This window comes from Zingiber officinale, chromosome 6B, assembly GCF_018446385.1.
Source record: "Zingiber officinale cultivar Zhangliang chromosome 6B, Zo_v1.1, whole genome shotgun sequence".
In the NCBI taxonomy this organism is placed as follows: domain Eukaryota; kingdom Viridiplantae; phylum Streptophyta; class Magnoliopsida; order Zingiberales; family Zingiberaceae; genus Zingiber; species Zingiber officinale.
In genome coordinates, this window is record NC_055996.1 from 64677024 (window position 1) to 64693762 (window position 16739).

Consider the following 16739-nt stretch of genomic DNA (forward strand, 5'->3'; position numbering starts at 1 on the left):
TATATATATATATAATTAAAAAAATTAATTAAACATCTATACAATCTCCTCCTAATATCAATAAAAATAGTAAGTTGATTTTGGAATTTTTTTTTTTAATATACGTATATATATTATTAATTGGATATTCGGGTCAGATATCGAATATTAGTAGTCCTTTCATATCCTCTCCCATTAGGGTCGGATTTCGCATCCTCCATTGAATTTGGATGCAATTGTAATCCCTACTCGGATTTCGGATCCTCCATTGAATTTGGATGAAATTGTAATCCCTACTTCTCGCTCTAAAGTCATCACCTTAACGTTAGAAAGGACGACTCTATATATTTTGATAGGGATAAATTATAAGGACTTATTCAACATTCAACTTTAGCTAGACGATCTTCCTAAATAAGAGGCATGAGATAATTCAAAACCGTTGTTACTCCTATCAAAAGTCAAACCATGCTTCTCTGAGGACCTCTCCAATTGTTAGAGCCTTAAAGGAGCCTCCACAGCTCTATCCATCTGTGTGGTTTTGACCCAACCCTCCATGAGAATCTCCCATGTCTTGTAATTTGGGTGACCGCCTTTCTCCAATGTATGAAGATGCAATGACTTAGCTTTGTCCATCCATCCATTCCTCATGTAAGCTGCTAGAAGAACATTGGAAACCCTAATATCATAGTTTCTGCACTGTGATTCCCATGTTGGAAACATTTTTTCTGCTACTTAGATGTCGCCGACTTTCACCAAGCAATGAATAATAGTCATGTAGTCTGTGCAAGTTATTCCACCGGGCACCTTTTCACTGGTCTGCCACATCCTCATGACCCCATCCTTGTTATTCAGAAAAGCATAAATTGTCATGATAAAATAATAACCGAGGCGGCTTCCGCATAGAAAGCTTCTCTTCAGCAAGAGCAAGGGCATCATGTGCCTTCTTGTGATTTCCAGCATTTGTGTATATATTTGCCAAAGTATAGTAGGCGCTCCAACCAACCTCAACATTCTTGTCATTTGTCATCTCCATAAGCATCGTCTCTGCTGACATGATGCCATATAACATACCGCATGCATTCATCCAAAGGTTATATGAAAGTACATTTAGAGGGATTTTAGACCGTTTCATATACTGAATTACTTTAATTACGGATTGAATCTCGCCTGTGGCTATGTACAGCTTCATCAACTCATTAAAAGGGTGAGGATCCACAACCAACCCAGAGTTCTGCAGCATATACATGAGGGCTTCTGATTTTTGCAAGTCTTTTGCCTTTACATAAGAATGGAGAAGAGGAAAAGCTGCAGCCCTCTTTGAAGCACTGCTGGATAATTTCTGAAAGTAGGTCTCAGCTTCAGCTATGGTGTAGACTTTCGTTAATAGGTCTAGTTTGGCACCATGATCTGATGGTAATAATTGGAAACAACCATCGGACTCCATCCATGTTAAAATCTGCATGAAGATGGCGCAGAGAGATTTAGGAAGATACACTTCCTGTTAGTTCAACAATAAACAGCATCAAATCTTCTGCAAAACTCAATTTCAAAGAATATAAAACAAGAAATAATATGATGAGAAATTGCATATAGATTATAAAATTTGTGGGTAATTGCAAACAAGAAATGGATTTGTTCATTGATGGTATTATCACTACATTCCATAGAAAGCAAGCAAGAAAATAATGCACTTTGACTTACAGCAGAATATGGGATAATCATTATAAAGCAGTAAAATTCAACAGAAATGAAATATCATATTTGAAAGGATAATATAAAAGGTGAGATAACAGCAATCTTAGAAGTGTGAAAGTTTAGTATTCTTTTAAGTGAAAGGATCATGTTGCATTGTTGCATTCTCGAATTACTGAATATGCTGTTGTCAAGAGTCGCTCGTAAGTTCATAATCCTTCTGAACCATTAGCTCATGGAATTTCTCTGCTTTGTCACTCAAGCCAGTCTTTTTTAATGCCTCAAACAGTCTATTGCAATCAGAGATGTGAAACTCCTGGCCCTTGGATTTCTTCCATTCATCAATAACTTCTCCAGCTTCCTTGAACTGTTCAACCATGAGATAGGAACCAATAACACATATATAATTTCTACTTGTCATTTTCTGTTTAGTCATTTTCATAGACTTCCAAATGTCATTTAACATCTGTGTGTTGCCCAGACCAGCATGTAAAATAATTAGAAAATCATAAGTGATCCACTCGCGCTGGCTAATCTGTTTGTCGACTTCCGAAAGAGAAGATTGTGAACTCTCAAGTTGACCAGCAGCAAGATAGATATCTGTCAGTCTCATGTATGCAATCCATTGTTTGTCAGATCTTGGATCCTGAGCCATCTCATCAAGAATCCTTCTTACAGAAATGATGTCAAGAGAAGCAGCACAAGAACTTATCCATAGGTTATAGGTGAAAAGATCAGGTGAAACTTTTTGCCTTTTTAGTTCATCAACAACAACTGTAACTTTATCCAGTTGACCAACTGAGATATACAATGCCATCATTTCATTATAAGCAAATACACTCGAAGAGATATTCAATTCCTTGATTCTATCAAAAAGGTTCTCAGCTTTTTCTATCTGTTTTTTTGCAGCATATGAATGCAGGAGAGCAGTGCATGCTTCATATGACTTAAAACTTGAGGGTAACCCTTCAAAGAACTCTTCAGCAGCAATGAGACCAAAAACCTTTGTAAGCAAATCAATGCGTGTTGCATAGTCTTTATCTGATAACTCAGACTCCTGATGAACTTTCATCCACTCTGATATCTGCAAGTGCATAATGATTACAAGAAGAATGAAGAAACATCATACATATATCCATCATAAGGCTCAATTGCACCATGTCATCAGTACAGATAGGCTGCAAATCAACTGAATATTAATATTAAATAGGATTCACATGATGAAAGGATTTTTATCGATCCAGATTAATATGAAGAAAAAAAAGTGCCCCTATATGTACAAATTCTACCAAAAAGTGCTTTTAAGTTTGGCTCCTTAATCTTAATGCACGTTTGTGCTATGGAAAGAAGAATCTAGGTGTGAAACATTTCCTGGCAACTTCAGATCACCTAGAAGATCTACCATGCCAAAAAACTTTAATTGAGAAGGAGCGAAGGTGAAATCTAGAAAATTTCCTTTTCTTACCAGTTCATAAAACAAGTAAGTCCATTAAATTTTTACAGTAGATGGGTATGCCCTTGCTGAGGCACTGATGACAAATAAAATGCTCAGCACTCTTTTGCAGAAAAATCAAGTATGTGCTTACCATTTTCTTTCATTGCAGCAACCAGCTACCTGTTCCTTATTTGTCAGAATAAGAAAAACAATATTTAACAAAAATGAGTTCAAAATCAACCACACAAATAGTCCACTACTTCAAAAACTGCCAAACCAATATCTGGCTTCTTGCTCCTAGAATAAGATGAAACACTATAACGAATTGGAATTGAGGGTCTCCATTTATGTAGCCTCTTAAAAACAACACAAGTAGGTTTCTGTGAAGGACTAAAATAGGTTGATAACAAAGGAAATAATTGTATTTTGGTTTCAAATCTCAACTTGACATCATAATATGGTTTAAAAATGGAAATTGAACACCGCTATAAACAAACTAATCGAGCTTTGAGCTTACTTAGATTCAGAAATAGATTTCCATCAAATTATGGAAATCAGGGTGAACAAAAAATTGCTGAATGTACTAATAAAACAATTATGGAGATTCCAAATTTTCCTGATGCATGATGATCTTCTAAAGGTACTTATTGTTTTCACACTCCATAAAATAAATAAACAGGAATAAAATTAGTAAAGAAAAAACCATTAACTTAATGACATTATTCAATGCCAATGCTTCATCCTTATGATTAATAAATTAATGCCAAATACAATAAGAGTAAATTTTTTCAAAGAAAACTTTATCCATGGTATGAATTTCAAAAACTCAGCCATGAAGACAGTCCGAACTCCAGTAAGAATCCGATTTCCCATCTTATTAATCCATACAATACTGAACAACCCATACATAATGCAGGGACAATCTAGGTTATGGTTGCATCCTCTACGATTAATTTGGATTAAGCATTTTCAGACAATGTGTTTTCATGCTATCAAGCAAACACATTAGTTTTCACACAGGGTCAATGAAGTATCATAGTGAACATAATATAAGTACCACACTGAGACATAGAAGTTAAATTCTGCATAGTGATTTTGATTTAAGAAAATACCTTCAGCAAAACACAACAGAAGGGGAAAATGAAAAAATACCACATGGTAAAAAAAATAATGGAAATTGGTTTCCCATCAAAGAATGACACAACATCAATTGAAATGCTACCCTTTTCATTTTAGAAACCCATACTATCTCTTCTCTGTAATACTCTCCGTATATTGAGTTAAGCATTGAACTGAAGCATAATTTACACAAGCAAATATACACAAAAAATGGGCGAAATATACAAGAAAATTCACAGTACTATAGGAATTATACCGCTCGAATAGCAAGATATTATGGTCAATAGGGAAGGAATCAATGAGATCAAGAGAAAATGAGAATATTTTCTATTAATTAATCATCCCTCGAATTTAACGTCCATATATGAAGCTTGCAACACTCTCGATCAAAAACAGATGGCTATATGACTGAAATGATGAGACTCATCTGCCAAAATGCAAAATGTAACGGCCAACTAGGGACAAAATGATTTGCACACTCAACTGGAATGACTTATCTATGAATCTCCACCGATGTATGATTGCCAATCCTTGGATTGGTTAGACTACCTTGCCCAAATGAAAATGTGCGCAAACTATCATACAAACAGGAGGTTTTGGATGGTAAAAAAAAGTTACAAAATGTGGTGCATGCACTGTGTACTAAACCAAGTATCATTTTTGGTTGAATGAAAGATCACCATTTTGTCATGGGAATTAAGGCAAGCAAATGAATCCAATGATCACTGCAGGCATATGAGAGGCCAATAGAGAGCAAACTTTAGTCATGGATTTCAAAGATGGTGATCTGAGGAAAGGATAAGGGAAACCATGATTGACACCACCATATGTGGACCACCTACTAGAACAATTGGAATTGGAAAACCGTAACATCGAGAGGAAATAATACCCTCTGTAAATTGCATTAATATTGGACTCAAGTCCTATTTGATACAAGTGATTAAGTAACAATGACGACAACAAAGACAACTAGTGCATAATCATGAAGATTATAAAAAATCTAAAGGAATAAGGGAGAATCGAATAGGAGATTGGGATGATAATCATTTTTTTTTTTTTCCTTTTAACGACACTACAGCATCATATCCAAATGCTAACCTTCCATAGTTAAAATTCCGACTTTTGAAGAAAGTTGAGAAATGAGTGGAGAAAATAAATTGAAGTGAAATTGTACCTCCAAGGCATGCTTAAAGCGCTTCGATTTCCTTAGGTCCTTAGTGATCTCCCGGAGCTCCGATGCCGTCACCGTGCCCCCCTCACCGACCCATCTATCGAGTGCGTCCATCGCGCTCCGCTTAGGAAACCGGAGTCGGAAGATCCGGCTACGTAGGTCGTCTACCAGGGCAGCGGGCTCCTCTTCGACAGCCAAACCTTGGCTGTTCGCGAGACCCGAGGACAAGGGCTGAGAGGGTTGGCGCAAGGAGAGAGGAAGGGCACGGAGGATGGTGACACTAGGGTTTCTGGGTCGCGCTTGCCGGAGTAGATCGGCGAATAGGGAGGCGGCCGCCATTTTCTGATCGAGCTCACAAGGCGCGGCCGCGGCGTGGTGATGACTGATGAGGAGGGCAACGGAATTGGCAACCGGTTTTTTTTTTTAACAGTGGCTAGCTTTAAAATGAAATAAAATAATATTTTAGTTATATTTAAAAAATATTCGTATTTAATTACATTATAGTAAATTTGATAAAAATTGTTATATCATAATTATAATAGTAATTTTATTTAAAATTATTATATATTATAGTAGTTTAATAAAGTTAATATAAGTGTAGAAGTTTTGAAGAAAATTATTACAGTAATATTGAAATGAATTTGATTAAATTAAAATGATTTTAATTAAATTAAAAATATATATATATATAGAACTTTTATAACAATTTTGAATAAATATGAATTATTTTATTTTATGTTATACAATTTTAGTTATAGATATTGAAATAAGAGTATTTTATGATGAAAAATAATATGAAGTATTATTTAATATATTTTTAAAAAATTAATGTACCTTTTAACCATTTGACCATTAAAAAAAATAAGTAGAATTTTGTTCTTTATAGGTAATTTTAAAAATATCTTGACTTTAATAAATTTATTAAAAAAATTGCTATTAAAATTTCTAATATCTCGACAAATGATCTCAAGTGAGTATTTTAGATGTAAATTTAAAAATTAGAATAGATACTTTAGTCTAGTAGCATAAAATTTTTATCATTTTTACATTAACAAAAATTTAAAAGCCACCTTAAGAGATTTTTTAAAAAAATAAAAATAAAAATTACTCTAATTTTTTAATTAAAAACTAAGCTATAATTATCCAAACCACTTAAATAATGTTTAAAGTTTCAATGCTAACAAAGACAACCTTCGATATCATGGTATATCTATGACCTTTCTCCAAATGCCTCAAACAAAGGCTCTTCTTTATTTTTTGCTATCCCTAATTAGTCATACACAGATAACAAGTCAGTGAAGGTGGACAAACATCATATAATTTACAGTGGAATATGTTAAAGACAGTTGCAATGGAATAAAAACTAGACTAGTAGAGTAAAATAAACCAACTTGTGCCTGAAAGAGATGATATTCTATTTTTTTTACTGGCTTCTTTGTTGTTGCATGATTAGATCAAATCTCAATAAATTGATAACACTTTCCAATTTAAAAATTGTCTTCGGGAAGTCACAACCTCTACTCTGTCCTTACATTCTGTGTTAGTTTTTTTTTAAAATAAATAATTCAGATGTTTGAATTTCGCCATGACTTTTCATTTTGTAAAACAAGTAAGTTTTACTAATCTTTTATCTTTTATTACAACCGCTACTATTTTTATGCATTTTAATTTGCTTTCATATTTTAATTTTGTTAGTGTATTTGAATCACGAACACATTAAGGCCAAGTATTTAGGATTTAGGGTTAGTGAGGGATAAATCATAAAGATACGCAATGGAAGGAAATGGAAAGAATAAGAATTTGTAGTGTACCTCTCAAGATAGACTTATAGCGGTATGGATTCAATTAGTGGCGTAGTCATGATTTATGAATTTAATAAATTAAAAAATTAATATAATATAAAATCGAATTATCCAATTCTAATTTTTTTTAAAAAAAAATACAAGGCATAGCAATATCATATAGATAGAAAATTAGTAAATTCATGAGTTCTTACATCAATTCACATCATAATTACTTTCTTAATCCTAGAACAATAGATTTACTCCATGACATGGAGGAAATAATCCAAAGACATTGGAATTTAAAGCATTAAAACCCAAACTAGATGAAGGGAGAAGAAACTTATCCGATGCATTGAGTGGCCTTCAAAACCAATCCTTTGCTTCTAGAGTTGATGAGATGATGAAAATGACTTTGGATTGTTGAACGGAGTGCGGATAGGGTGTGATTCAAAACCAAGATGGATCTCCCAAAGGGAGAACCTTCCTCCCCTTAGAAAGGAGAAGAAATCCCCTTAAATAGTACTGGGCACGGGCCTGGCACGATCGATGCCACGGTCATGTGGCATCCGCACATCCACCCTCTACTTGGTCTCTGGTACGGTGGCATGGTCATGTGGATTTATATGGCCGTGTACTACTTTGTCTCTAGAAAATCCACACGGTCATGTGGCATCCATATGGCCAGTCTGCTCCTTATCTGAAAATCCACACTGCTGTGTGGATCCACACGGCCGAGGCATTCTTCTTCTCTGCTTCAAAGCACGACCTTGTGGAATCCACATGGTCGGGCTCTTTTTCTTTGTTTATTTTTTGAGTCATCTACAAGGGTCGTTTCTGCTCCAAAATCATATCCTGTCAGCAGAAAAACACATAAAGAGCATATCTCCAAAAATATAAATGAGTAATTATGCTAAAAATATGATAAGAGGTGTAAAAATGCATAGATCAAGTACAAAAAAAAAACGTGAATGTACATCAAAACAAGCATAAAAGTGTATATAATCTACGCACATCAGTATTCTGCCTTTTCCCTTAAATATTTATTTTCTTCTTCTAAGCATGATACATTTAAATTGGAAGAAAAAGCATGCATATCATTATTCTTAAGAGTCATGTATTCTAATTTTTCTTCAAGAATGCTAATATCATATTTCAAGGCTTTGTTTTTCCTCTTAGCCTTAAAAAAAATCTCTATTTGTACTTGTAATAATCTTAACTAAAGTTTGAGTAGGGAAATTATATACCTTACTTACCGAGAAGTCCGTGTCAGAAGTTTGACCTCCCCCTTCACTTGTGCTCCCTTCTTCTCCACTTGAACTTTTTCCTTCTTCATTTTCGGATGAAGTGGAGACTAAGTCATCAACTCCTATTAAGGAAAAATGGGAGACTTGGTGTTCTTCTTCCTCCGATGATGATGGATCATCCCATGTTGCTATTAGATTTTGGGTCTTCTTCCCTTTTTCTTTTGTATTCTTCTTTTCTTCCTTTTTTTTCCTTCCTTTTTTTTTCAAAAGAGGGGATTGATCCCTCATGTGTCCTTTTTCTTGACAATTATAGCAAATAGCCCTCCTAGTTCTACTCTTGCTTCTTGAACTTTTCCTAGCACGTGATTTGTTAGTTGAAATTTTTTTAAATGCTCTTCATATTTTTTTTTATCATATACACCTCTTGATCGCTATCCATTGAGGCGCTTGATTCTTTGGAGTCAAAAGATGGTGGGGATGAAGACTTCTTCTTTTTACCCTTTTCTTTATTTGCCACAAGGCCTACTCCTCTTGATCTATGAGCTTTTTCATCTAACCCTTTAATTTGAGTCTCATGAAGCTCCATGGTTGAGAAGAATTCATCTAAAGAGCTCTTTTCTAGATTCTTTGAAATGTAGAATGAGTCTACAATTGAACTCTAAGTCGTGGTTCTTGGGAAAGCATTGATGGCTTTTATCATTATATCACGGATGGAGAGTTTCTCACCTACACTTGTTAGTTCACTTAATATTTCTTTAATTTTAGCATGAAGTGAAAATACCTTTTCTCCTTTTTTAAATTTGATGTTGTTGAGTTGAGTTCAGAGAAGGTCTCTTCTTTCTATTTTCACTTCTGATGTCCCTTCATGAAGCTCCACTAGCTTTTCTCATAATTCCTTGGCGCTTGTGTAGTTTCCAATCTTAGTCACTTCTTGTTGGGGAAGCACACTTAGTAGATGATGCATTACTTTTGAGTTTGCTAAATATTTTTCCCTTTGCTTCTTGCTCCAACTTGTTTTGTTGATTATTGTGTTGTTTTCATCCCTAGGTATCTCAAAATCATTTTTTATTATTAGCATAATATCAAAATCAGTATTGAAGAATACATCCATTATCTTTTTCCACCAAGAGAAGTCTCCTTTGAATTTGGGTGGATGGATGTTTAAACCAGCCATATTGATGATATTGCTTTTCTGGGTGATTAGTCTGTTGAAGGGCATCCTCGCTCTGATACCACTTGTTGAAGATCAATGGTCGGCTAGAAGGGTGGTTGAATAGCTCATTACCCTGAATCGATCTTCTTTCTGCAATGTTAGTTGTGTAGCAGAATCGAACTAAAACAATGAGCAATATGAATAAAAACAATCAAACTCTAACTGTAATGCCCGAAAATTCTCAAATTTTAGAAATATTCTATGATTTTTCTGGAATTTTAGAATATTTTTATGAAATTTTTGGAGTAGCAGAAGTAGCAAAAATAAAAAAAAAAACGTAAAACAGCTTAAGCGGGAATCGAACCCGAGACCTAGCGAACCCTACGACTTATAGAGAGTTTAAGTAACCAGGTGGCCCCAACAGGGGTGTGCTGAAAGAAGAGAGGAACAATAATATTTATGATTGAGTTGGGGTGAAATTAATCACTTAATATAAATAGGAGGCTTAAGTGGGGATTGATTATTTTTGATCGATAATTTTCTCTCCCTCAAACCCTCACCCGCCGACCCCTCTCCCTTCCTTATCTCTCGGCGCCAACCTCAGGAAGAACCTAGGGTTCCATCCCTAGGGCCATAGGAGTATCTTCCGGCAACATCAAAGGTACGAGGACGCTCCTCTCCGCGAGAAGAACGCATAGACGCGAGAAGATCGTCGAAGAGATCCCTTCTCTGGAAAACCTAGCGATTGGATTGTAAGAAAAACTAGTGCAGGAGGTAAGAAACCCCTCACCTGCAGTATAAGTAGCTCTTTTCATGATTTTATGCTTTAGTTTAGTTGTATACAGATTTCCAGCACATAGGGTGTGAATTAGTGCATACCAAATGTTTGATAAAATGTTTAGCTCAGTTAAATGCAACATAGACATTTTTAATAGCTTAGATAAATGCAATAGGAGCATTTTATAGCATACTTAGCCTTGCTTCAGCTTATATGGGACTATGGTCCAATGGGCGGGCTCCCACAGTCGCCTCTAGGTTTAGATAACCTAGTTCTAGGTTCAGATAACGTAGTAAGAGCAAGGTAAGATATATTAGCTACAAATCAATATTTTACTTTTCAGTGGCACTGTACTGGACTTCAGTTGTCCTTGGGTTGGGCTCCCACAGTCGTCCCTAGGTTTAGATAACCTAGTAAATCCTACTAGAATCGGGATTTGCAACCCTGAGTTTAGTTAGGGATGCGCGCATAGCAAGTACAATTGCCGGGCCCAACAGCAGCATGATTAGTATTTTTATCTACTTATGAAAATAGTTTTCAAACTTCACAACTAAATATGTGAATACAGTTTAGCTTCAGTTTAGTTTGCTTAATGTTATAACAAATAGCTTAGCTCATGTATCGTTTTAGTTAGCTTGTTGATACAATGATTAGTTTTGTTCAGTATTTGTTTAGCATGACTTCAGTTGGCGATATGCCATGTTTTAGCATTCTCAGCATGATCATTAGCATGTATTTCAAATAGCATTTTTTGAAACCATGATTTTCTTCGAATGCATGTTTTTGTGAGTTAGATGATTTCTTACTAAGCTCCCAAGCTTACAGATGCATTTTTCCTTATACTGCATATAGAGGCAAAGGAAAAATGGACTAGCGGAGGCTGGAGGTCAATGCAACCAAGATGTGTGTGGAAGAGGAACATGGAATAAAGATCCTTGGAGAGACTAACAATTGTTAAACCTTAGCATTTACTTATGTCATCACTTTTCTGCACCTTTAGCATATCAAGTGTTAGGAGTTATAAATTGTGTGCACTAAGTTATGTTTAGATTTCTAGTTACCTTGATGATAGTCGGTAAGTTATGATTCATGACCTGTCAGTAAGAGTTAGTGTTCTATTAGTTGATACATCTATATGGAACACCAGATTCTGAAACGCAGCAGAAATTTGAGCTCCAATCGATTAGCTGATCGATTGGGAGATGACCTGCGCTGTACAGAGAGCTGGTGAGTCGATTAGTTGATCGATCAGCCATGGATCGATCAGCTGATCGATCGGGAATTTAATTTTCATGAACAGAGAGCCTCTGGATCGATCACTGGATCGATTGGCCAAGCTGGATCGATCGGTAGATCGATCGAGAAATAACTCTCGCGAATAGAGAGCTTCTGAATCGATCATTGGATAGATTGGTCAGCCTGGATCGATCAGGCGATCGATCCAGAAATTCTTCCGTGCACAGTAGCACGCTGAATCGATCACTGGATCGATTAGACAACTCCAATCGATCAACCGATCGATTGGGATGCCTGATTCTAGCCAGAAGTGTTTAATTTCAGTTTCTGATCAAGTAGGGAGTCTTGGTCTTCTTCCCTAGCTTATGTACAACAATGAAAAGGTCTTGAAACTAAGTTATAGACTGTAATAGTCATTAGCAGAAAGTTTTAATTAATATAGCTTTTCCGCACCTTATAGTTTAGCACAGCATAATGTGACGGTCTGGCCTCGCAGCCTAGTATCAGTAGGAGGCGGGGCGTTACACTAACGCATTTCCTTTTCGTGGTTCAGAGATTACTTGCTCCTACTCCACGACTTATCCATAAGGTGGATGAACTATCAATCTGTCGGTGAATTAGTTCCCGGTAATCTACAATTAGATCTTACTCCTTCTTGGTGGAAGATAACCTCTCACAAGGCTCTCTTCCTCTTTAAAAGATAAAACTTAGGTTTAGGAGGAAGAGAAAGGCTTGGAAGCTTGAGGGATGACTTAGGAGTTTTTTTTTTAACAAGAATCAGTAACCTCCTTCATCCCTCAAAGCTCCGTTAAATAGAGAGGAAAGAGTTGATCCCGAATCAACTTATTTCTTGCACCAATCAACTGGTTCATGCATTAATCTCTTGGTGTAATCGTTAGACACAACCAATGGCACTCTACATAATCTGGGATTCTACCAACGGCTACCAACTGTTTTCCACTAGTTGATTGGTTTTCACAACCGTCAGGCATAGAATCATGCTGTGATCTTGTGAATTTCAACCAGTTGACTGATCTCTTACGTTCACGTACACTCATCCTCTTTTGGAGTTGCCCTTGAAGCCCTTTTCCTCGACATTTATCCCTCAGATGCACTTGAGCTTGCAGCTCCTTTCCGTGTCATTCTTCACGTTGCCTTGAAGTCCTCTTCTCTCAGCTCCAATCCATTGCTCCTCGTTCGTGGTCCCTTGGATGCACCATCCTCTACCGATCTTCAAGGACCCGAGTCATAGGATGAGATTTTCCCAAATGTGACTACACCAAGTTCCTCATGTGTTTCACCAAGTCTTGCATGATTCAAACACATATCAAACCAATATGAAAGTCTAACTTAAACTCTTTGACACACACATCAAAATTATGATCTTACCCGATCAAACTTAGGTCGGTTACCCTCACAATCTCCCCTTTTTGATGTATAGTAATATATTTAAGTTAGACATAAATAACAACTTGAGAATTACAAGCATAGTATCAACATGAAGCATAAAATCCAAGCTCTCCCTTAACATATGCTCTTTCACTTAATTTTTCAAGTTTGCACAAATATGGATGATACAGTACATAATGGTAGGGTTCGATCATCAGAAGTCGAGGGGATGTGGCAGTTAGAAGTCAAGGGGACATGACAGTCAGATGTCAAGAGGACGCGACAGTCAACATATGAGGTGGGACCACCTGGGGTCATCCGGCGTATAAGACCAGGGCGGGATCTAACAGTCAGGAAATCAGGTCGGCGGCAGGATGCGTGATCAGGACAAAACCCTACCTGACTTTACTAGTCGGGGTTTTCTCAAGCTAACTTGCGTGCACAGACTTGTCACTCTCGATCGGTCCTGAATCACTAAAGCTAGCAGAGAGGGACTCCGATTTCATCCCCTCCCATCCACCTAGTCGGTTCATTAGCATGTAACAAATCGACCAGAGTGGCCTCGACTACACCCGGGCAGGATAATAAGCACTACGCGATAGCAGGTCAAGGAATCATAACCACCTGTCAGAGAATACTTGCTGCATGTCAAGGAATATTCTAGCAGTTGGAGTCGCATACAAGTAGAACCTTCCTCTAGTCTACAGGAGAAGACCACATGTCATCCACCACTCGACAAGTCCCGACACCCGACTCCCTCTGACAGAGGTTAGTCTCCAGAAGGTACACACTGTCATATAAAAAGGGGCCTCCTCTCACTTGCGCAGGTACACTCACTAGCACATTTGTCTACTTTCTTCTTCCTTCGTACACTGTTTTTTTGGGGAAAAAGTACCTGACTTGAGCATCGAAGGGCCTGTTCCGGGGACTTTTTCCCTGGTTCTTAGTCTCTAACGTTCCGTGTGCTTATCTGAATGTGCGCAGAGTTCTAGTACCGCTGGCCCAGGCCTAGTAGTCTTTCAGGGGCCACGTGGGGGTCTGTTCGCCAAAGCCTGCACGACCGCAACATCATAGTCTCTCCTCCGTCAACGCCGGCAACACCTCATCCGACCTTCATCTAACTCAGATTTCAGATAGGATCAACGAAGAAATAAATGTTTCTAACTTAGACAAGTTCAGCTTGTAGCAGTGTCCACGGCTTAAACTTGAAATAAAGAAGATGGAGCAATTCTCATATGCGTCAGTAGTGGGAAGTCTCATGTATGCATAAGTTTATACTCGACCAGATATAATATTTATAGTGGGGATGTTAGGCAGATATATTAGTAACCCAAGACTATCACACTAAAAAGCGGTAAAGAGAGTGATGAGGTATTTGCAAAGAACTAAAGGACATATGCTCACGTATCGGAGATCAGATCACTTGGAGGTGATTGGATGTTTAGACTCTGATTTTGCTAGATGCTTGAATATCAGGAGGTCCACTTCGGGCTATATCTTCATACTTATTGGAGGAACTATATATTAGAAGAGCGTCAAGCAGACGCTAGTAGCCACTTCTACTATGGAGACAAAGTTAGTAGCATGCTATGAAGCATCCAATCACGGGATTTGGCTGCGAAACTTTATCACAACATTACAAATCATTGATGACATTGACATGCCACTAAGGATCTACTGCGATAATAAAGTCGTAGAACTTTATGCCAAGAATAATCGCAGTTCGTCGAAGTCTAAACATATCGACATCAAGTTTCTAACAGTTAAAAAAAGAGTTCAAAGTTGTCATATTATGGTAGAGCACATCAGAACAGATTCCATCTTGGTCGATCCACTCACCAAAGGCTTGGTGCCTAAGATGTTTCATGTGCATGTTATGGATATGAGAGTCTTTCTTATGGAAGAAGAACTCATCTAGTAGGAGTCTGTATTTATTTTATTGCTCTATATTTGATAATAAAGATAAACATTTTGTTTTGATTATTGTATGTACTTAAAGTTCAAGATATTAATGAGAATTTATATGTTTGTTTGACACTCTGACTATGATATCATTATTTACTACTGCTGTTTAGCATTTGGTATTTGTAAATATGATATAGATTCCTTTTGGAATCATACAGTTTGGATCATAATTTACTATTGCAGTTTAGCATAAAGTATTTTGCAAATATGATCTGATCTCTTTTGAGGTCATCTTAGGGTCAGTTGAAAATTAACATGTACTAATCATATTTCATGTAATTTTCACTCTACACATTCACATTTTGATCTATGTCATTAATGACATTGGTATTGTGATTACTGTTGAGACTTGTTACGATCATATACAGTATCTATGACATCTTTAGTCCCATACCAATGAAGTTAATGTTTACAGGGATATTTTGTACCAATAAAGTTTGATATCAACTAAAGTTTTACTTGTATTTCACATACAACTCACATATAGCCCAAGTGGGAGATTGTTGGATATAATTATCCCTATTAGGTGGGCGTATTTGTAAGTTACACACGTGAATACAATCCGAATCATTTAAAGTGATCTAACTTATGCCTAGTGGGATTTGGGTAATTGGATGTGGATCTCATATGTGTAGAACCTATAGTCCTACATTTATTATCATCTATTTATTGATAATAGATGTACAGTATATATATGGACTTATAGTTCCACATCTATTATCTATATATAGGGTTGGTCTCCAAGGACTTAGGTAATAATCTTGACATAGTTTCTGTTCCCCATTGACAAGAAGCTTTACGGCGCTGCCATCCCCTAAGTCCCTTGGAAGACCTTTCTCTCCGCTACATCTTCTTCCATAGAGATCAAACTGACGACGCTAAAGATAATGATATGACTCTTCAATCATATTCCTTGTTTATTATGTTTATGTATTTATTTTCTTATGTCATGTTCTCGATCAAACTAAATTTTCTTGTTTTTATATTTTTTATATGTGAATTTTTTATATTTTAGAATTCTTACTGTTTAAGATTTACAAGAGCTTCCATGCAACTGAAGAGAGAGAAAATAGTCTTTTTTTTCTTCTCTGATTTTAATTTTGGTCAAAACTATGCATGGATTGATTGACAATTCGCTTCAGCTAGCAACAAATCTATCATTTATATGGTACATCACTACAAGGAAATGCTATAATAGTGACCGATTTAGCGACCGAAATAATTTTGATCATTAATATAACGATCGCAATAAAGTTGGTCCCAAATTTAGGGACCGAATATAATTCGGTCGTTAATTTAATGACCGAAATTATTTCGGTCGCTAAATTAGCAACGAAACGACAAACTAAATTTGAAATGTAAAATTAGTGAACGATTTAGCGACTGCTTTAATTTTTTGGTCTCAGCCAATGACTCTTGTAGTTACGTAGCATTTAGGGGTAAATTATTGCGACCAAAATTAAAACTTCGGTAGGTAATTAGCGACCGCTATTTAGAATCGGTAGCTAATTAGCGATTGATTCTAAATAGCAGTCGCTAATGTCTAAAGCTTTCACCCCTTCTTTCACGAATGAATTTCAATTGTTTCGTTAAATTAGGAGAACGAAATTAATTATTGTAGCTAATTTACAAATAACGGTATTCAAATGCGTTGAATAATTAGCTATCATTATATTTATCATTTAAAGTTTAACTTAATTTGTTATTTAATAAGATTATTTATGGCTAATTGGTTAATAAATTGTGTAGATTGAAATTAAATTTCATATCGATCTCTAATTTAACGATGCAAAT

General features: G+C 36.3%; 2 protein-coding genes across 2 annotated transcripts; both read right to left on the reverse strand.

Annotated features, from left to right (window-relative positions):
• Window positions 1–471: 471 nt before the first annotated feature.
• Window positions 472–1423, reverse strand: LOC121991055 (pentatricopeptide repeat-containing protein At5g27460-like). Its single transcript, XM_042545084.1, has 2 exons — window positions 864–1423; window positions 472–670 (listed from the first exon to the last, which is right to left on the reverse strand). Exons 1-2 carry the CDS (start codon window positions 1421–1423, stop codon window positions 472–474), a joined length of 759 nt encoding a protein of 252 aa, XP_042401018.1.
• A 166-nt stretch (window positions 1424–1589) lies between these two features.
• Window positions 1590–5802, reverse strand: LOC121992556 (pentatricopeptide repeat-containing protein At5g09450, mitochondrial-like). The gene is made up of 2 exons (XM_042547019.1): window positions 5400–5802; window positions 1590–2755 (listed from the first exon to the last, which is right to left on the reverse strand). The coding sequence occupies exons 1-2, from the start codon at window positions 5733–5735 to the stop codon at window positions 1862–1864; spliced, it is 1230 nt and encodes a 409-aa protein (XP_042402953.1). The 5' UTR covers window positions 5736–5802; the 3' UTR covers window positions 1590–1861.
• Between the last annotated feature and the right edge of the window lie 10937 nt (window positions 5803–16739).

Coding starts and splice junctions, on each gene's coding strand:
- LOC121991055 (XM_042545084.1), bottom strand. CDS start 1,423: ATGGAGTCCGATGGTTGTTTCCAATTATTACCATCAGATCATGGTGCC. Junction 671..863: donor TCTATGCGGAAGCCGCCTCG/GTTATTATTTTA, acceptor ATCACAGTGCAG/AAACTATGATATTAGGGTTT.
- LOC121992556 (XM_042547019.1), bottom strand. CDS start 5,735: ATGGCGGCCGCCTCCCTATTCGCCGATCTACTCCGGCAAGCGCGACCC. Junction 2,756..5,399: donor GCTTTAAGCATGCCTTGGAG/GTACAATTTCAC, acceptor ATGCACTTGCAG/ATATCAGAGTGGATGAAAGT.